Here is a 20,818-nt window from a genome sequence, read left to right on the forward strand (position 1 = left end):
AAAGTGCCACCCTAATTCCTGTCCGGCGCATCGGAAGGCACGGCCGGTGGCATGGAGCGGCCACCAGCCACCAGCCGCCGAGGGTTAGATATGGGGTCGCGGGCGGTTGCGGGTCAGGGCTCGCAATCGCAACTGAACACGGCCCCGAGAGGGATGGCGGTAGGACAGAGAGACCTCGTCTTGCCGCCATGAGATAGCGTGACAGCCGGTGGGACCCTTTTGTTCTCCCGTGGATGGGCGCACAGCGCAGGCACGGGGAGGATACCGGAAGTATGCTTCGAGCGATTCCCGGTATCCTCCCAAAACGTGCGGAAGGGTCACCGCGGGGTTTTAAGTGGGTAGGTCCCGCGCCCGTCATTCCATGGGCGCGGGGAATCCCACACACCCCTTCCGCCTATCCGCAAAAAGGTGGAAGGGAGTCTTACGAAGATTTCCCCCACGAAAAAAAAAGAAAAAAAAAGCTGGTATGCAACCAGTAAGCTAGTAAACGAGGAGGAAGCAAGTAAGGAAGCAGTATGCTAGTAAGCAACCAATAAGCTAGTCAGCTAGCAGTTTGCTAGTAAGCAAGCAGGAAGCTAGTACAGAAGGTGTAAGCTAGTACGCAAGCAGTGAGCTAGTAAGCGAGCAGGAACCTAGTAAGGAAGCAGGAAGCTTGTAAGAAAGCAGAAAGCTAGAAAGCAAGCAGTTAGCTAGAAAGCAAGTAGTAATCGAGTAAGCTAGCAGTTAGCTAGTAAACAAGCAGCGAGCTAGTAAGAGAGCAGAATGCCAGTAAGCAAGCAGTAAGCTGGTAAGCAACCAGTAGGCTAGTAAGCAAGCAGGAAGCATGTAAGCAAGCAGTAAGCTGGTAGGCAAGCAGTAAGCTGGTAGGCAAGCAGTGAGCTTGTAAGACAGCAGTAAGCTAGAAAGCAAGCAGGAGGCTAGTTAGAAAGTAGTTAGCTAGTGTTAATGCGCAGACGAAAAGAGGCGCGGACGAGGAACAGGGACGCGAAGAATGGCGGAGTAAGTCACACAGTCGCAAATTTATTGTAAGATTGCACAACGTTTACACTGCGGCAAGCGTAACTGGGACGCGGTGGGCACGTGTCCGATAACAGTTTCAAGGGCAACTCCCTAGGAGAATGCGCCAGGGCGACGAAGGTCCGTTCTCGATATCATTTAGTTACAGGATCGCGCATGACAAACCGTGAATCTTTCAAATCTCGTCCATAGATCGGTGACGGTCGCGTCAACCGTCGGCACACATGACACGCTCTCACAACACTCATTCACTCTATCTCACGCAATACACACCGCTCGCACCTTAATCTAAACACGAAGACGGTACAATAAACGTATTTCTACATCTTATCCTAATTCTTATACCTTATTCTAAACATGCCGCCCGCCTCGGCCGCGTGAAGCGCTACCGATGCCCCTTAGGGATTTTCACCGCCCGCCGTCACGCCGTCTGGGTCCTCCGCGACCGGCAGGAGGACCAGGCGAGTGATAGTTCGCTCAAATTCTCCGCGCGACGTGCGGATGGAGACCACGCGGACTCGCCCATCTCGACCGGGGTGTGCTCGGACTATTCGTCCTAACCTCCACTGACCCGGGGGAAGATTGTCCTCCCTCATGACCACGTGGTCGTTGGGTTGGAAGTCGCGCGCTGGCCGGGACCGCCGATATCGCTGCTGAAGGGACAGTACGTATTCGCGCTGCCACCGCTTCCAAAAATGATCGCGCATTCGGGTGACGAGCTGCCAACGGGAGAGCAGCGACGTCGCCGCTGCTTCGGGAACGCGAAGCGGAAGCGCTAGCAGGGGGCCGCCGATTACAAAATGTCCCGGAGTGAGTGCCAGGGGTATAAGCGGACGCGAATTGAGGCACACCTTGACCATGGCTAACAGCGTCGCGAGTTCCTCGAAGGTGGGAAGGTGCTCGCGGGTGACCCTACGAAGACGATGCTTCACGCTATTTACCCCGGCTTTCCACAAGCCTCCGAAGTGCGGGGCATTGGGGGGGGGGGGGGGCTGAATCGCCACGATAACTCCTCGGCCTGAATGAACGCGGTGAACTCGGCAGACCGCGTTGCCGACCGGATGGAGGCCCGCAGCTCACGATCCGCGCCGCGGAAGTTGGTGCCGTTGTCACTCCAAACCTCGGTTGGCCTACCGCGTTGAGAAACGAAGCGCTGAAGCGCTGCAAGGAAGCCGGCGGAAGAGCAATAGGACACCAGTTCTAAGTGAACTACCCTTGTGGCAACGCATACGAATACGCAGATATAGGCCTTGCGGGTCCGAGATCCGCGACCTCGAGCGATCCTAGTGGACAAGGGCCCGGCGTAGTCGACTCCCACACGTGAGAATGGTCGCGAGGGGGTAATCCGAGCGGGAGGTAGATCAGCCATCAACTGTACTCCAGTCTGAGCGCGATATCGGGTGCAGTCCACGCAACGGTGTACCACGGAGCGAACCGCTGATCTGGCGCCCAACATCCAATAGGTGCTTCTTAACACCCCGAGTGTGAGTTGGTGGCCCCCGTGCATTGCCCGTAGATGCGCATGCTCAATGATGCGGGCCGTGAGTGGTGACCGCGGAAGGATTATCGGATGCCGGGCGTCATATGGGCCTGGCGCGTGATGGATGCGTCCCCCCACCCGGATGACCCCGTCTTCGTCGACAAATGGGACGAGCGTGGTCAGCGGACTCGACGCGGAGACGGGCTTTCCCTCCCGAAGATTACGTAATTCCGCTCGAAACTCGTTAAGCTGTATCCACCGAAACCAAAATACACACGCCCGGCGGCTATCCGGTATGTCGGGAACATCGAGGGGCCCCGGGTCGCGAGTAGCAAGAGATGCTTGGCTCGCGTGGATGAAACGCAGAATATGTGCGGTGATGCGTAGAAGTCGCGGCCACGATGAGACGCTATTCGGAAGGGGTTCGAGGGGACTACTCGCGGGAGCAGCCGAGCAATGCGCGATTGTCGTACGCACTTCCGGTGCGACCGTTGGGGACGCGTCGTCCTGAGCGGGCCAGTCTGATCGAGGGCTCCAGAGCCAGCCGGGGCCGTGCCACCACAGAGTATGGGCGAGAAAGGCTTCGGGTAACATTCCCCGGGATGCGCAGTCGGCGGGATTGTCGCGGGTCGGCACGTGTTGTTGCCAGGACGCCGAGGGATGTGCAGTCTGGATCTCGGAGACGCGATTCGCCACAAAAACCTGCCACGTAGCAGGGTGTCGGCGGAGCCATTCTAGGACAACCCGGGAGTCCATCAAAGCAAAAATGCTAGCCCGTACGAAGGGTGTTTCGGCGTGAATGCGCGCGAGGAGGCGCGTGAGCAGCACCGCGGCGTACAACTCGAGGCGAGGAATGCTCAACGTTTTGACCGGGGCGACACGCGTCTTAGCTACGAGAAGCGTGACGAGGATCGCCGCTCCCCCTTCCGACGCGAGTCGGGCGTAGACCACCTCCGCGTACGCATGAGAGGACGCGTCGGCAAACCCGTGCAGCTCCAACGCCATGTTGCCCGGCGGCAGCCCGCACCATCGTGGTACGCGTACGTGACGCAGTAAATGCAGTTCCGCTGCATAGCGACACCACTCCTGCAGAAATTCCGGCGGAAGAGGTGTGTCCCAGTCGACCCCGCGAATCCATAGGCTTTGTAAGATAATTTTCGGTACAATGATGACCGGTGACACACAACCAAGAGGGTCGAATAGCCACGCCGTCATGGATAATACGGAGCGCTTCGTGGGAGTCGCTGCGCAGGGCTTGTCCACGCGATACGCGAACACGTCGTTCTCGGGGTTCCACTGAAGCCCTAAAACGGAATGGAATGGCTCATCCTCCGATCCTAAGGGTAGGGAATTTTCCGGCAAGGCTCCTTCCGGGAGAGCGGCCGCCTCAGTTGCTGCCCATTTCCCCAACGAGAACCCGCCTTTCGCGAGCAACGAGGTTAGGTCGTGACGCGTCGCGATGGCTTTGGCCAGAGTGTCAGCCCCGAAGATGACGTCGTCGACGTAGAAGTTGTGGGTGAGACCGAGGCGACCGCGTGGGACAAAGTCTCCGTCGTCATCCGCCAGCTGCCGTAGAACCCGCTGCGCTAAAAATGGTGCCCGGTTCTTGTGTTGATTCGCGAGGCCACAAGATGCATTGGTACGCGTGATCTTCCAGATCAACTAAAATTTGACGATACATTTTTTGTATGCCGGCCTTTAGAGCGACGCGCTTGATTCGCCACCGGAGCAGAATTGAAATCAAATCGGCCTGTAATTTCGGTCCCACCAGGTGGTCGTTGAGCGACGTGCCGTTCGAGGTCACAGCGGATGCATTAAAAACTATGCGGAGCTTGGAGGTCTGCTCGTGCACCACTGCATGGTGTGGTAAATAGACCGGCGACCTCCTCAATCTCCCAGAACCAACGCAGTAGGGAATCGACGTCATCTCCTTTCGGCGGAGCGAGCGCGCGAGCATGATACACACCCACCGAGGACGTCTCGCGAGCGGTGGGCCCGGAGACCACCCACCCGAACACGGTGTGCTGCGCAATGGGGTCCTGCGCTCGACCACGACGCAATCCCGGGAGCAGGTTCGCACCGAAATAATCTGCGCCTAATAAGACGTCGATGCCGCGAGATTCAGACGAATTGGAATCTGCGAGGGGCAAGTCTCGGATATGAGCCCCTCAGGGGCTGCCAGCCTTTCAGCTGCAGTACGGGCTTAACGAACCCGGGGTACCCGAGTCATACACACACCGTAAGCCTCCTGTTGGTCGTCACAACGACCCATTCACAATTCCCTATTGGTTTTGTGAATGGTACGTGACGGCAGGAGGAACGGGGGTCTTGGCTTAACCGCCTGGGCCACGAGTATGGCGACTCTATAAAATCGCCCTCCAATCCTAAGCTATGGTGCGCGGCGATGGGATGCATGGTTGGGGGAGAAGGCCCAATCCCAAGCGACCACCTCCGGGGAACCTGCCGAACCCCCGGAGTATTAGGCTTACCCGGGTAAGGCGGCTCTGCCCGGGTGGACCTTTATTTCCGACCATCTCGTGGGACTATTATGGACACAGAAAATAAAATGGGGATGGGGCGGGTTTTGTCGGTTGGGGAGGACGGAGACGGGGTTGGGGTTAGGGTGGCGGCGCTCGCGCCCCACTCAGCGCCAGGTCCGGCTTCGTGGAGGGTGGAGGAGGACGACGAGACGGCGTCGGTCTCGTCCTTCTCCTCCAGCACGAGCCACATAGGCTCTAAGAGGAAGAGGACGGGGCAGGCCGTCGTCGAGGTGGGCGGGGCGATGAGCCCGTCGGTGAGGCTGAGTTGCCTCAGGGACGAGGTGACCGAGGAGATATCGGAGAGGATCTCCTCGTCCCTGAGGCGGGTGGAGAAAGTCGCCGCTGCCTGCGCCTTTAAGGGGCAGAAAAGCGGTGGCGCGGAGGCCCTGAAGGCCGCGGCGGAGGAAATGAGGGAGGCGGCGCGGGAGCTCAGAGGGCGGAACGCCCGTCTGCAGCTCCTGTTGGAGGAGGAGCGACAGGGGAGGAGGAGGGCAGAGGCGCTGTGGAACAGCGCGGCCCTCCCTCCCATCCTCCCTCCTCCTCCACCGCCGCGTCCCTCGGCGGAGGTAAATAAGCGGAGTGCGGCGGCAGTGGTGCGGGGCACCGCGGGCCCCTCCACCCGCACTCCGCCCGTGAAGAAGTCCCCGTCCTCCTCAGAAGACGATCTTCTGAGGAGGATTGGGGACATGATTGATGGCAAGCTGGCCGCCTTCCGGGAGGAGCTCCTCGCCGGAAGAGCGGTCAGCAGGAAGGCGGTGCCTCCCCGACCTGTTCCGGTACAGTCGGGGAAGGCAAAGAAGGGCGGAGTAAAGGCTCCGCCCAGCGTTGCGGCACCAGGGCCCCGGGTCGCGACCCCCAAGGGGGGTGGTGTACCCGTGGTCGCGGTGGTCGCGTCCTCCACAGCACCCTCCCAAGGGGGGGTGGCGTGGAGTGAGGTGGTGGGGCGGAAGGCGAAGCGGGCGGCGAGGAAGGCCTCGCAACCGCAGCCTCCGCCTCCGCCGCCGGCGGCCAAGGTAAAGGCCGCGAAGGTCGGGAAGGCACGACCAGGTCGTCCCCCAAAAACGGCAGCGGTGACGCTGACCGTTGCGCAGGGGGGCGACCTGACCCTCGCGGAGGCGATGCGGCTCGCCAGGGAGAATATCTCCCTGGAAGAGCTGGGCATCGCCTCCGTGAGGGCGAAGAGGGCCGTGACCGGGGGTCTCTTGCTGGAGATCCCCGGTGCAGAAGGCGGCGCGAAGGCGGATCGTCTCGCCCAGAGGCTCCGGGAGCAGCTGGGCGAGCGAGGTGTCCGAGTCGCCCGGCCCACGAAGCGCACGGAAATGCGCGTTTGTGGGCTGGACGACTCGGTCAGCGCACAGGATGTGTCCCGTGCCCTTGCGAGGGCGGGGGACTGTCCTGTGGAGGACCTGCGGATCGGAGAGATCCGCAGGTCGCCCTCCGGCCTCGGGTCGGTGTGGGCCCGGTGCCCCCTCTCCGCCGCCCGTAAGGTGGCGGAAACCGGGAGGGTGTTGGTGGGGTGGGTTTCGGCGCGAGTGGAAATCCTCGCGCCGCGCCCGCTCCAGTGTCACCGCTGCCTCGAATTGGGGCACGTGAGGCAGTGGTGCACCTCGCCGGTGGACCGCAGCGGTCAGTGTTACCGCTGCGGTGCCAAAGAGCACCGTGCGAGCCAGTGCTCGGCGGCCCCCCACTGCCCGCTGTGTGCTGACATGGGGAGGCCAGCCGATCACAGGGTGGGGAGCAAGAAGTGCTCCCCCCCCCTCCCGGAAGGAGAGGAAGAGGCGGGCTGCACCGGCTCCGGTGCCGAGGGCGGTGGCATCGTCCTCCATGGAGGTGGACGGTGCTACGGGGACGGACGGCCGGGAGGAGGCTGGCGCGGCCATTAATTAATGCCGCCCCGCCTCCTCCTCCAGGCCAACCTCAACCACTGCCGCGCGGCACAGGACTTGATGTCCCAAGTCCTCGCGGAGTGGGGGGTTGGCCTGGCGGTCGCCGCCGAGCCGTACCGCGTCCCTGATCACCCTCATTGGGTGGGCGACGCGGACGGCTTGGTGGCGACGGTATGGGGAGGGGGCGACGGGTCCCCACCGTTCTCCTTGTTGGAGCGCGGTCGGGGATTCGTCGCCGTGGACTGGGGGGGAGTCGCTGTGGTGGGGTGCTACATTTCGCCCCGTAGCGGTCACGCTGCGTTCGAGCTGTACTTGGCCGAGGTCGCGGCATGCGTGCAGCGCTACGCGGCCCGGCCGGTGCTGGTCCTGGGGGATTTTAATGCCAAGTCGGTGGCTTGGGGATCCCCCAGGACCTCCGTTCGCGGCGGGATCCTGGGCGATTGGGCGGCGGGGCTCGACCTCCGGGTATTGAACCGGGGGTCGGAGCACACATGCGTGCGGCGATATGGGGGGTCCATCGTGGATGTTGGATTCGCGACCCCCAACGCCGTGCGCATGGTGTCGGGTTGGCACGTGGTCGCGGGGGCAGAGACACTCTCCGATCACCGGTACATCCGGATGGAGATCTCTGCCGCCGCGAGTGCATCCCGACACGGCCGCCTGCGTGGCACCCCACCACGCCGCTGGGCGCTTCGGCGCCTGGACAAGGACGCCCTGATGGCAGCTGCCCTCGCTGCAACTTGGCCGCAGGGAGCGGCCGAGTTGCCAAGCATAGAGGAGGAGGTCGCCCGGCTCGGAGCATTGGTCGCGGGTATTTGCGACGCGGCGATGCCTCGGGTCGGGCGGGCTTCTCCTCGCCGGGCGGTGTACTGGTGGTCGGACGCGATCGCGGAGTTGCGAGTCGCGACTGTCCGCGCCCGACGCCAGTACACCCGCGCGCGCCGTCGTCAACGTACAGGCGACGGCGTGGCGCGAGCGAGGGCAGCTGATGACCTGTATGGAGCATACCGCGTGGCGCGGGTTGCTCTGCAGGTCGCCATCAAACGGGCCAAGACCCAGGCATGGAAGGAGCTCCTCCAGACCCTTGATGACGATCCATGGGGGCGCCCATATAAGGTGGTGCTGAATAAGCTCCGCCCGTGGGCGCCCCCCGTCACCGAGGGTCTTGACCCCCGGCTGCTGGAGGACGTGGTCAATACACTCTTCCCAATTGGGGAGAGGGGACCGCGTCCTCCGGCGGCGGCGGCTGTCCCAGTGGAGTGGACGGCCGAGCTGGGGGTCACGCAGGAGGAGCTGGCAGCGGCCATCAGACGGCTCGGGGTTCGTAACACGGCCCCGGGTCCGGATGGTGTGCCCAGCCGGGTTTGGGTCTTGACCCAGGGCGTCCTTGGGGCCGACCTCAGGCGGTTGTTCGACCGCTGCCTGAGGGACGGGCGATTCCCCCCCAGTTGGAAGGTGGCGAGGATGGTCCTCCTCCGGAAGGAGGGTCGGCCCGCGGAGTCTCCCTCCGCATACCGGCCCATTTGTCTCCTCGACGAGGTGGGCAAGCTCTTCGAGCGTGTGATTGCTGCCCGTCTCGTCGAGCACCTGTCGCGGGGTGATCCCGGTCTGGCCGACTGCCAGTTCGGTTTCCGGGGGGGCCGATCGACTATCGACGCGATAGGTCGTGTGAGGGCCCTCTCGGAGGCGGCCGTCTCCCGGGGAGGGGTGGCATTGGCAATATCCTTGGATATTGCCAATGCCTTTAACACCCTCCCCTGGGAAGAGATAAGGAGGGGACTCGAATATCATCGAGTCCCCCCTTGTCTCAGGGCGGTCGTCGGCGATTATCTCCGCGGCAGGTGGATCGAGTATCCGGGCCGGGATGGTGATATGCGGAGGGAGGTGTACTGCGGTGTTCCGCAGGGGTCGGTCCTCGGGCCACTCCTGTGGAACATCGCGTACGACTCGGTGTTGCGGGCCGGCCTCCCCGACGGCGTCAGCACGGTGTGTTATGCGGATGACACACTGGTGCTGGCCGTCGGGGCGCACTGGGGGAGGGCCATGCGTCGCGCGGAGGAGGGGTCGCAACGCGTCGTCGACCGGATCAGGGGGATGGGGATGACGGTGGCGGTCCATAAGACCGAGGTGATTGCGTTTCATTCACCTCGGCAGGATCCGCCACCCCCTCTGATTCGGGTGGGTGGGGCTGACATCGAGGTGAAGCCCCAGATCAGGTATCTAGGGCTGATCCTCGATAGCCACTGGCGTTTCGAGAAGCATTTCCGCTGCCTGGTCCCCCGGTTGGAAAGGATGGTTGCGGCTCTGGGCCGGATCCTGCCCAACCTGGGGGGCCCGGCGGGCCGAGTTCGTCGCCTCTATGTGGCAATGGTCCAGTCGGTGGCCCTATACGGGGCCCCCGTCTGGGCGGACGACCTGGCTGCCTCCCGGCGCAGCATGACTATGCTGCGTCGGGTGCAGAGGCGCATGGCGCTCAGGGTCGTCCGCGGGTATCGGACCATGTCACATGAGGCGGCGACGGTTCTAGCGGGGATGCCGCCCATGGACCTGCTCGCGCGGTCGCACGCGGTGATGTACCGGCACCGCGTCGACCGTCGCGCGGGGGTGGGGGCGGTCCCGGGCGGGCAGGAACCTGCTTGGGGCGATTTGAAGCGCCAGGCCCGGCAGTCCGTGTTGCTCGCGTGGCAGGAGCGGCTGGCTCTGCCAACCGCGGGGCACCGGACTGTCGGGGCTGTTCGGCCACTCCTGAAGGAGTGGCTGGACAGAGGCCATGGCAGCCTCACCTACCGGCTGGCACAGGTATTTTCCGGCCATGGCAGCTTCGGAAGATACCTGTGCCGGATAGGGAAGGAGCCGACGGCGCGTTGCTGCCACTGCGACGCTGAGCAGGACACGGCGGATCATACCCTGGAGGTATGCCCCGCGTGGGAGGGGGAGCGCCGTGTCCTGGTCGGCGTCGTCGGGCGGGATGTCTCGCTGCCGGGCGTGGTGCGCGCCATGCTCGGCAGCGAGGAGAAGTGGAGGGCCGTGGCCTCCTTCTGCGAGAACGTAATGTTGCAGAAGGAGGCCGCGGGGAGGGAACGCGAGCTTCAGCGGCGCGCTGAAGCTCGCGCTCGTGCGGTGGCCCGAGGTCGTCGCCCGGTCGCGAGGCGTCGCGGGCGGCCGCCTCGGCGTGGCGGATGACCTAGGCTGGGAGGAGGGTCCTGAGGGGACCCTCCTCCCGCCAGGTGGCGCCGGGTCGGACCGGTTGGGGGTAGGAGTGCCTCTCCCTACCGGTCCGACGCAAGGGGAGGCACCCTCGGCGGTCTGGTGCGGCCATGAACGCCCGGCCGCCGAGGGGTGGAAACGGGGTCGCGGGCGGTTGCGAGTTGGGGCTCGCAGCCGCCACTAAACGCGGCCCCGGGACGGATAGCGGCGGGATGGAGTGGCCCCGTCCCGCCGCTATGAGGCAGTGTGTCTACTGGTGGGACCGATTGTCCCCCCGGGGGATGGGCGCGAAAGCGCGGGCACGGGGAGGATACCGGAAGAATGCTTCGAGCGATTCCCGGTATCCTCCCAAAGCGTGCCGAAGGGTCACCGTGGGGTTTTTAGTGGGTAGGTCCCGCGCCTGTCGTTGTACGGGCGCGGGGAATCCCACACACCCCTCCCACCTCTCCCCAAGGAGGTGGGAGGGAGTCTTTCGAAGATTTTCCCCACGACAAAAAAAAAAAAAAAAAAAAAAAAAAAAAAAAAAAAAAAAAAAGTCTCGGATATGAGGCCACGTAGTCGGAGAGAAGCCGGACACTCCCGAATAGGCGGTGAGGCGGGGTAGGACGAGAGCCGTCACTGTTGTATAAGCCAGGTCAGTACCTGCATGCCGGAGTAATATTTCGACCTTCGCGAGCGATGTTCCCACTAAGACTCCCCACGCCCCCGTGATTTCTGTAGCGGCCTTGCGTTTTTGCAGGAGGAGTGTCTGTACCAAGGACTCGGACACAAAGGAGGCCTCCGAATCCTGGTCGAGAAATACGCGGACCGAGACGTGCCCCACGGATGCCGACCGCGCTTGCACGACAGCTGTCGCGAGCAGTACAGGAGTACTCGCGCGCTCTGGAGGGGCCGCGGCGCACGTATAGACGGACCGAGTGCCGTTAGATCCCGAAGGAATGCCAGTGGGTTTCGAAGATGACGCTGCACGATCGCCGCCCGTCGGCGCTTCGACACTCGTCGCGGGAACGTGTAACAAACTGTGGTGATTGCGCTTACATCGCGAGCACGTGGTGCGAACCGGACACGTCGAAACCATGTGTCCATCGCGAAGACAGTTAAAACAGGCGTTGGTCCGAGTCACTAAGTCTCGCCGCTGCGTATGTTGTAGGCTATGGAACGCCGGACATCGATATAACGGATGCTTCGATCCGCACATCGGGCACCGGTTCACAGCTGTATTCGCTGCGTGCGTGCGAACTCCCGTCGAGGACGCCGATCGCGGCGCGGCGAGGCGCGCGGCCGATGTTTCGGGCTTGTCGTGAAGCGCCTCGAGAGCGCGGATCCGCGCAACGAGGAATTGGTCGAGCTCGTCGAAGGTGGGAGGCTCGGTGCTTGCTCCGCGGGATATCTCCCACTCTCGTAGCGTACGGCGGTCTAGCTTGGCGGTAAGCAGGAAGACGATGACGTCATCCCATGTATCCACCGGGCGACCGATACTGCGCAACATGGCGATCGACTCCTTCGTCGTGTCGCGAAGACGAGATAATTCATCCGCGGACTCGCTAACAATAACCGGCAGCGAGATGAAATTGCTTAATAATGTTGATACTATCACGCGCTTGTTATTGTACCGGTCTGCTAGCGTCATCCAGGCCGGTTCAAAATTCGCGTCGGTTATCGAGAAATGCGCGATCAGGTTCGCGGCATGACCTTCGGCGGACGATTTTAAATAGTGTAATCGTTTCACGTTCGTTAGGGACTTATTGTCTAACACGAGCGATTTGAACAGATCGCGGAAACTGTGCCATTCGGCGTACGACACAGCGACTTTGGGCAGCGGGATCCGCGCGAGTTTCGCGACGGAGATGGAGTCGCCTGTGGGCGCGGGAGTGGGACTCGGTTGCGCGGCGCTGGTCGCAGTGCATTTCGCTGCAACGTCGGCGAAAAAGTCGCACGATGCCCAATAGTTCTCCTGCACCTTTTCGAAGGTTTCCTCGGTAAAGTACGGCATGATAGACTTAGCGTGAGCGGGGACTAACTGCAGAAACTCCAGGTACAGCTTCTCGAAGCGCATCCACTCGCCGTCCCTCGGCGCTGGCTGCAGAGAACTTAGCCTGCCCTTCCTTCCGGTAGTTAACCTCCATCCGGATGATGGGGTGGGCGATGACCTGCAGCTGGTGTAGGTGGGTTTCCACAGTCTGATTGGTCAGCGGCGCTGATGTTGCAGCTCGTGCGGTCTCCATTTTGCGTCGTCCTCAGATCCGGCTCGAAGGACCACTTTGTTAATGCCCAGACGAAAAGAGGCGCGGACGAGGAACAGGGAAGAATGGCGCAGTAACTCACACAGACGCAAATTTATTGTAAGATTGCACAATGTTTACACTGCGGCAAGCGTAACTGGGATGCGGTGGGCACGTGTCCGATAACAGTTTCAAGGGCAACTCCCTAGGAGAATGCGCCAGGGCGACGAAGGTCCGTTCTCGATATCATTTACAATCGGATCGACAGCTTGGATCGTTCTGCGAGTCCAACATCCACGATAGACCCCCCATATCGCCGCACACACGTGTGCTCCGGCCCCCGGTTCATTAACCGAAGGTCGAGCCCCGCCGCCCAGTCGCCCATGATCCCGCCGCGAACGGAAGTCCTCGGGGACCCCCACGCCACCGTCTTGGCGTTGAAGTCCCCCAGGACCAGCACCGGCCGGGCCGCGCAGCGCTGCACGCATACCGCGACCGCTGCGAGGCGATATGTAGCACCCCACCACGGCGACTCCCCCCAGTCCACGGCGACGAATCCCCGACCGCGCTACAGCATGGAGAACGGCGGGGACCCGTCGCCACCTTCCTATACCGTCGCCACCAAGCCGTCCGCGTCGCCCACCCAATGAGGGTGATCAGGGACGCGGTACGGCTCGGCGGCGACAGCCAGGCCCCCCCCCCCCCCACTAAGCGAGGGCTTGGGACATCATATCCTGTGCCGCGCGGCAGTGGTTGAGGTTGGCCTGGAGGAGGAGGCGGGGCGCCATTAATTACCGACAGCCCCAGCCTCCTCCCAGCTGTCCGTCCACGTGGCACCGTCCACCTCCATGGTGGACGATGCCATCGCCCGCGGCGCCGGAGCCGGATCGGGAGGGGGGAGAGCACTTCCTGCTCCCCACCCTGTGGTCGCCTGGCATCCCCCTGTCCGCACATAGCGGGCTGTGGTGGGCCGCCGAGCACTGGCTCGCGCGGTAGTCCTTCGCCCCGCAGCGGTAACATTGACCGCTGCGGTCCACCGGCGTGGTGCACCACTGCCTCACATGCCCCAATTCGAGGCAGGGCAGCAATCTATTAAGCAAGCAGTAAGCCAGTGAGCATGCAACAAGCATGTAAGCAAGCTCTAAGCTGGTAGGCAAGTAGTGAGCCAATGAGAAAGCAGGATGCTAGTGAGCAAGCAGTAAGCAAGAAAGCAAACATCAGGCTAGTAAGGAAGCAGTAAGCTAGTAAGCAAGCAGGAAGCTAGTAAGGAAGCAGTAACCTTGTAGGCAAGCAGTGAGCTACTAAGCAAACAGTAAGCTTGTACGCAAGCAGCAGGCAAGCAGTGAGCTACTAAGCAAACAGTAAGCTTGTAAGCAAGCAGCAGGCAAGTCAGAAAGCTACTAGCTAGTATGAAAGCAGTATGCTAGAAAGCGAGCTGGAAGCTAGAATGCTAGCATCATGCTTCTATGCAAGCAGCAAGGTAGAAAGCAAGCATCGGGCTAGTAAGCATGCAGTAAGCGAGAAAGCTAGCAGTAAGCTGGTATACAAGCAGAGAGCTAGTGAGCGAGGAGGAGGCTAGTAAGGAAGCAGCATGATAGTAAGCAGGCGGTAGGACAGTAAGCATGCAGTAAGCTGGTACGAAAGCAGTTAGCTAGTAAGCAAGCCGTATGCTAATAAGCAACAGCAGGCTAGTCAGAAACATGCTATCTAGTAAGAAAGCAGCTTGCAAGGAAGGAAGTAGTAAGCTACTAAGCGAGGAGGTAGCAAGGGAGCAAGCGGTTTGAGAGTAAGCAAGCAGTAAGCTAGTAAGCAACCAAGAAGATAGTAAGCAAGCAGTGAGGTAGTAAGCTAGCAGGAAGCTAATAAGGAAGCAGCATGCTAGAAAGCAAGTGGTAAGCTAGCAAGGAAGCAGTAAGCTAGTAACAAAGCAGTATGCTAGAAAGAAACCAGTAATCTAGTAAGGAAGCAGTAAGCTGGTAACAAAGCTGTTAGCTATTATGCAAGCAGTAAGATAGCAACAAAGCAGTACGCTAGTAAGCAAACAGTAAGCTACAAAGCAAGCAGCAGGCTAGTAAGAAAGCAGTTAGATATTGAGCAAGCAGAAAACTAGTAAGCAAGCATTTATCTTGTAAGCAAGCTGTGGGCTAGTAAGCGAGCAGGGAGCTTGTAAGGTAGCACTATGCTAGTAAGCAAGCATTAAGTTGGTAACACAACCAGTAAGCTAGTAAGCTAGCAGTAAGCTGGTATGAAAGCAATTAGCTTGTAATCAAGCTGTAAGCTAGTATGCAAGCAGTGAGCTAGTAACGGAGGAGGAAACCAGTAAGCAGGCAGTAAGCTAGTAAGCAAGCAGTAAGCTTGTAAGCAAGCAGCAGCCTAGTCAGACAGCAGTTATCTAGTAAGAAAGCAGTATGCTAGTAGGCAGGTAGTAAGTTAGAAAGCAAGCCGCAGGCTAGTACGAAAGCAGTTAGATGTTGAGCGAGCAGTAATCCTGTAAGCAAGCGGTGGGCTAGTAAGCGAGCAGCAGGCTAGTAAGAAAGCAATTAGCTAGTAAGCGAGCAGGAAGCCAGCAAGGAAGCAGTATGCTAGTAAGCAAACAGTAAGTTGGAAAACATGCAGCAGGCTAGTAGGAAAGCCGTTTGATATTCGGCATGCAGTTAGTTAGTAAGCACGCAGTACGGTGGAAAGCAAGCAGCGGGCTAGTAAGAAAGCAGTTAGCTATTGAGCAAGCAGTAAGCTAGTAAGCAACCAGTAAGCTTGTAAGCAAGCAGTAAGCTGGTATGGAAGCAGTTAGTTAGTAAGCAAGTAGTAAGCTAGTATGCAAGCAGTGAGCTAGTAAGCCAGGTGGAAGTTTGTAAGCATGCTGTAAGTGAGTAACCTAGCAGTAAGCTTGTAAGCGAGCAGCAGGCTAGCATGCATACAGCATGCGAGTAAGCTAGCAGCAAGCTGGTAAGCAAGCAGTGAGCTAGTAGGCGTGGAGAAAGCTAGAAAGGAGGCAGTATGGTAGTAAGCAAGCTGTAAGCGAGTGAGCAACCAGTAAGCCAGTATGCAAACAGAAAGTTGGTAAGAAAGCTGTTAGGTAGTAAGCAAGCAGCAGGCCAGTAAGAAAGCAGTTAGCTAATAAGCAAGCAGTAACCTACTAAGCATCCAGTATGCTAGTAAGCAATCAAACAGCTGGTAAGCAAACAGTTAGTTAGTAACCAGGTAGTAAGCTAGTAATCGTGCAGTGAGCTAGTAAGCAAGCAGTAAGCTAGCATGCAAGCAGTAAGCTAGTAACAAAGCCGTATGCAACTACGCAAGCAGTTAGCTAGTATCAAGCAGCAAGCTAGTAAGGAAGCAGTTATCTAGTAAGAAACCAGTATGCTAATAAGCAAGCAGTGAGCCAGTGAGCGAGCAGGAAGCTAGTAAGTGTGCACTAAGCTACAGAGCAAGCAGCAGGCCAGTAAGCAAGCAGTAAGCGAGTACGCTAGCAGTAAGGTAGTAAACAAGCAGTTGGCTAGTAAGAAAGCAGTATGTCAGTAAGCAAGCAGTAAGCTAGAAAGGAAACAGCCAGCTAGTAAGCAAGCTGTAAGCTAGTAAGCGAGCAGGATGCTAGTAAGCAAGCAGTAAGCTGGAAAGGAAGCAGCAATCTAATAAGCGAGCACTAAGCTAGAAAGCATGCAGTAGGCTACTAAGCAAACAGTAAGCTTGTATGCAATCAGCAGCCTATTCAGGAAGCTGCTTTCTAGTAAGATAGCAGTATGCTAGTAAGCAAGCTGTAAGCTAGGAAGCAAGCAGCAAGCTTGTATGCAAGCCGTACGCTAGTAAGCAACCAGTAAGCTACTAAGCAAACAGTCAGCTTGTAAGCAAGCAGCAGGCTAGTCAGAAAGCTGCTAGCTAGTAAGAAAGCAGTATGCTAGTAAGCAACCTAGAAGCTAGAAAGCAAGCAGTAAGCTGGCGCGAATGCAATTAGCTTGTATGCAAGGAGTATGCTAGTATGCAAGCAGTGAGCTAGTAAGCGAGGAGGAAGATAATAAGCAAGCAGGGAGCAAGTAAGCTAGCAGCAGGCTAGTAAGAAAGTAGTTAGGTATTGAGCGAGCAGCAAACTAGTAGCAAGCATTAATCTTGTAAGCTAGCAGTGGGCTAGTAAGCAAGCTGTGAGATAGCAAGCAAGCAGCAAGCTAGTAAACAAGAAGTAAGCTAGTAGGCAAGAAGCGAGCTAGAAAGTGATCAGGAAGCTAGTAGGGAAGCAGTGTGCTAGTAAGCAAGCAGTAAGATAGTAAGAAAGCAGTTAGCTAGTAAGAAAGCAGTAAGAAGTTAAGTAAGCTGAGACCTAGTAAGGGAGCAGGGAGCTAGTAAGGAAGCATTACGCTACTGATCAAGCAGTAACATAGTGTGCGACCAGTTAGTTCGTAAACGAGGAAGCAGCTAGTAAGCAAGCAGTAAGCTGGAAAGCAAAGAGCAAGCTAGTAAGTAAGCAGTAAGCTAGTAAGCAAGCTGAAGCTAGTACGGAAGCAGTATGCTGGAAAGCACGCGGTATGTTCGATAGCAAGCAGTGAGCTACTAAGCGAGCAGTCAGATCGATAGCAAGCAGTGAGCTAGTAAGCGTGCAGTGAGATAGTAAGCGAGCTGTAAGCTAAAAAGTAAGCAGCAAGCAAGTAAGCAAGCAGTAAGCTAGATTGCAAGCAGCTGGCTAGTAACAAAGCAGTATGCCAGTAAGCTAGCAGTAAGCAGGTATGAAAGCAGTTAGCTAGGAAGCAAGCAGTAAGCTAGTAAGCGAGCAACAAGCTACTAGGCAAACAAGAATCTAGTAAGCAAGCAGCAAGCGTGTAGGCAACCGATACGGAGCGATTCTCACATTTTTGTCATCCTGGTATACCGCCAACGGAGCGCGTCAAAGCAGAGTGCGTCTGCAGTTGACTTTGACGCCCACAACACCGTTTAGCCCACCGTCCCGACGTAGTGGCGTTTGGGGCCACGAAACGTGGACATCCGGCCAGCGGTAGGGACTAGTGCGTCCGCAGAGCCCCTCTGGATTCACGGCCTCTCAGCCGTGGAAGGGTGGAGGTGCGTCCGCTGCCATCCGACCCCACTAGTCGGCGATTCCCACTCCGCCTCCCGACATCCTCCTACCCCAGCGAAATAGTGTAGCGGCGCACGAGCACGAGCGAGAGGCCAGCCCGGGCTGGCCCCCAGAATAGGGACCTTTATACCCCTAGGTGGGCTAAACAGTGCTGTGGGCGTCAAAGTCAGCTGCGGACGCACTCTGCTAGTAAGCGAGTATGGAGCATGGAGCATGGAGTATGGAGCTAGTAGCAAAGCAGAAATCTAGAAAGCAAGCAGTATGCTGGTGAGAAAGCAGATAGCTAGTAAGGAAGCAGTATGCTAGTAAGCAAACACTAAGCTAGTAGGCAACAACTAAGCTAGCAAGCAAGCAGCAAGCTAGTACGAAAGCAGTTTTCTAGTAAGATAGCAGTATGCTAGTAAGCAAGCTGTGAGCTAGTAAACGAGTACGAAGCTAGTAAGGATGCGTTATGCTAGTAATCAAGCAGTAAGTCAGTAGGCAACCAGTAAGCTAGTGAGCAAGCAGCAGGCTAGCCAGAAAGCAGTTAGCTAGTAAGAACGCAGTATGCTTGTAAGCAAGCGGCAAGCTAGAAAGCAAGTAGCAATCTGGTAAGCAAGCAGTCAGCTACCAAGCAAGCAGTGAGCTAGTAAGAAAGCAATTAGCTAGTAAGAAAGCAGTATGCTAGTAGGCAGGCAGTAAGCTAGTAAGCAACCAGAAAGCTAGTAAGCAAGCAGCAGGCTAGCCAGAAATCAGTTAGGCACTGAGAACGCAGCATGCTAGTGAGCTTGCGGAAAGCTAGAAAGCTAGCAGCTAGTTAGGAAGCAATCTGTAATCTAGTAAGAAAGCAGTATGCTATTAAGCCCCTCAGGGGCTGCCAGCCTTTCAGCTGCAGTACGGGCTTAACGAACCCGGGGTACCCGAGTCATACACACACCGTAAGCCTCCTGTTGGTCGTCACAACGACCCATTCACAATTCCCTATTGGTTTTGTGAATGGTACGTGACGGCAGGAGGAACGGGGGTCTTGGCTTAACCGCCTGGGCCACGAGTATGGCGACTCTATAAAATCGCCCTCCAATCCTAAGCTATGGTGCGCGGCGATGGGATGCATGGTTGGGGGAGAAGGCCCAATCCCAAGCGACCACCTCCGGGGAACCTGCCGAACCCCCGGAGTATTAGGCTTACCCGGGTAAGGCGGCTCTGCCCGGGTGGACCTTTATTTCCGACCATCTCGTGGGACTATTATGGACACAGAAAATAAAATGGGGATGGGGCGGGTTTTGTCGGTTGGGGAGGACGGAGACGGGGTTGGGGTTAGGGTGGCGGCGCTCGCGCCCCACTCAGCGCCAGGTCCGGCTTCGTGGAGGGTGGAGGAGGACGACGAGACGGCGTCGGTCTCGTCCTTCTCCTCCAGCACGAGCCACATAGGCTCTAAGAGGAAGAGGACGGGGCAGGCCGTCGTCGAGGTGGGCGGGGCGATGAGCCCGTCGGTGAGGCTGAGTTGCCTCAGGGACGAGGTGACCGAGGAGATATCGGAGAGGATCTCCTCGTCCCTGAGGCGGGTGGAGAAAGTCGCCGCTGCCTGCGCCTTTAAGGGGCAGAAAAGCGGTGGCGCGGAGGCCCTGAAGGCCGCGGCGGAGGAAATGAGGGAGGCGGCGCGGGAGCTCAGAGGGCGGAACGCCCGTCTGCAGCTCCTGTTGGAGGAGGAGCGACAGGGGAGGAGGAGGGCAGAGGCGCTGTGGAACAGCGCGGCCCTCCCTCCCATCCTCCCTCCTCCTCCACCGCCGCGTCCCTCGGCGGAGGTAAATAAGCGGAGTGCGGCGGCAGTGGTGCGGGGCACCGCGGGCCCCTCCACCCGCACTCCGCCCGTGAAGAAGTCCCCGTCCTCCTCAGAAGACGATCTTCTGAGGAGGATTGGGGACATGATTGATGGCAAGCTGGCCGCCTTCCGGGAGGAGCTCCTCGCCGGAAGAGCGGTCAGCAGGAAGGCGGTGCCTCCCCGACCTGTTCCGGTACAGTCGGGGAAGGCAAAGAAGGGCGGAGTGAAGGCTCCGCCCAGCGTTGCGGCACCAGGGCCCCGGGTCGCGACCCCCAAGGGGGGTGGTGTACCCGTGGCCGCGGTGGTCGCGTCCTCCACAGCACCCTCCCAAGGGGGGTGGCGTGGAGTGAGGTGGTGGGGCGGAAGGCGAAGCGGGCGGCGAGCAAGGCCTCGCAACCGCAGCCTCCGCCTCCGCCGCCGGCGGCCAAGATAAAGGCCGCGAAGGTCGTGAAGGCACGACCAGGTCGTCCCCCAAAAACGGCAGCGGTGACGCTGACCGTTGCGCAGGGGGGCGACCTGACCCTCGCGGAGGCGATGCGGCTCGCCAGGGAGAATATCTCCCTGGAAGAGCTGGGCATCGCCTCCGTGAGGGCGAAGAGGGCCGTGACCGGGGGTCTCTGGCTGGAGATCCCCGGTGCAGAAGGCGGCGCGAAGGCGGATCGTCTCGCCCAGAGGCTCCGGGAGCAGCTGGGCGAGCGAGGTGTCCGGGTCGCCCGGCCCACGAAGCGCACGGAGATGCGCGTTTGTGGGCTGGACGACTCGGTCAGCGCACAGGATGTGTCCCGTGCCCTTGCGAGGGCGGGGGACTGTCCTGTGGAGGACCTGCGGATCGGAGAGATCCGCAGGTCGCCCTCCGGCCTCGGGTCGGTGTGGGCCTGGTGCCCCCTCTCCGCCGCCCGTAAGGTGGCGGAATCCGGGAGGGTGTTGGTGGGGTGGGTTTCGGCGCGAGTGGAAATCCTCGCGCCGCGACCGCTCCAGTGTCACCGCTGCCTCGAATTGGGGCACGTGATGCAGTGGTGCACCTCGCCGGTGGACCGCAGCGGTCAGTGTTACCGCTGCGGTGCCAAAGAGCACCGTGCGAGCCAGTGCTCGGCGGCCCCCCACTGCCCGCTGTGTGCGGACATGGGCAGGCCAGCCGATCACAGGGTGGGGAGCAAGAAGTGCTCCCCCCCCTCCCGGAAGGAGAGGAAGAGGCGGGCTGCACCGGCTCCGGTGCCGAGGGCGGTGGCATCGTCCTCCATGGAGGTGGACGGTGCTACGGGGACGGACGGCCGGGAGGAGGCTGGCGCAGCCATTAATTAATGCCGCCCCGCCTCCTCCTCCAGGCCAACCTCAACCACTGCCGCGCGGCACAGGATATGATGTCCCAAGTCCTCGCGGAGTGGGGGGTTGGCCTGGCTGTCGCCGCCGAGCCGTACCGCGTCCCTGATCACCCTCATTGGGTGGGCGACGCGGACGGCTTGGTGGCGACGGTATGGGGAGGGGGCGACGGGTCCCCACCGTTCTCCTTGTTGGAGCGCGGTCGGGGATTCGTCGCCGTGGACTGGGGGGGAGTCGCTGTGGTGGGGTGCTACATTACGCCCCGTAGCGGTCACGCTGCGTTCGA

The 20,818-nt window shown here is 59.5% G+C and overlaps 1 protein-coding gene across 1 annotated transcript; it reads right to left on the reverse strand.

The window, feature by feature from the left end:
* Window positions 1-1,275: 1,275 nt before the first annotated feature.
* On the reverse strand, window positions 1,276-4,424 carry LOC143350575 (uncharacterized). Its single transcript, XM_076782652.1, has 3 exons — window positions 4,266-4,424; window positions 2,975-4,159; window positions 1,276-1,305 (listed from the first exon to the last, which is right to left on the reverse strand). The coding sequence occupies exons 1-3, from the start codon at window positions 4,422-4,424 to the stop codon at window positions 1,276-1,278; spliced, it is 1,374 nt and encodes a 457-aa protein (XP_076638767.1).
* Window positions 4,425-20,818: the final 16,394 nt, after the last annotated feature.

The sequence above is a fragment of the Colletes latitarsis genome, unplaced genomic scaffold, assembly GCF_051014445.1.
Source record: "Colletes latitarsis isolate SP2378_abdomen unplaced genomic scaffold, iyColLati1 scaffold0002, whole genome shotgun sequence".
In the NCBI taxonomy this organism is placed as follows: domain Eukaryota; kingdom Metazoa; phylum Arthropoda; class Insecta; order Hymenoptera; family Colletidae; genus Colletes; species Colletes latitarsis.

Coding starts and splice junctions, on each gene's coding strand:
- LOC143350575 (XM_076782652.1), bottom strand. CDS start 4,424: ATGACGTCGATTCCCTACTGCGTTGGTTCTGGGAGATTGAGGAGGTCG. Junction 4,160..4,265: donor CGTCGCTCAACGACCACCTG/GTGGGACCGAAA, acceptor GTCAAATTTTAG/TTGATCTGGAAGATCACGCG. Junction 1,306..2,974: donor CCCCAACGGTCGCACCGGAA/GTGCGTACGACA, acceptor CTTCGTGTTTAG/ATTAAGGTGCGAGCGGTGTG.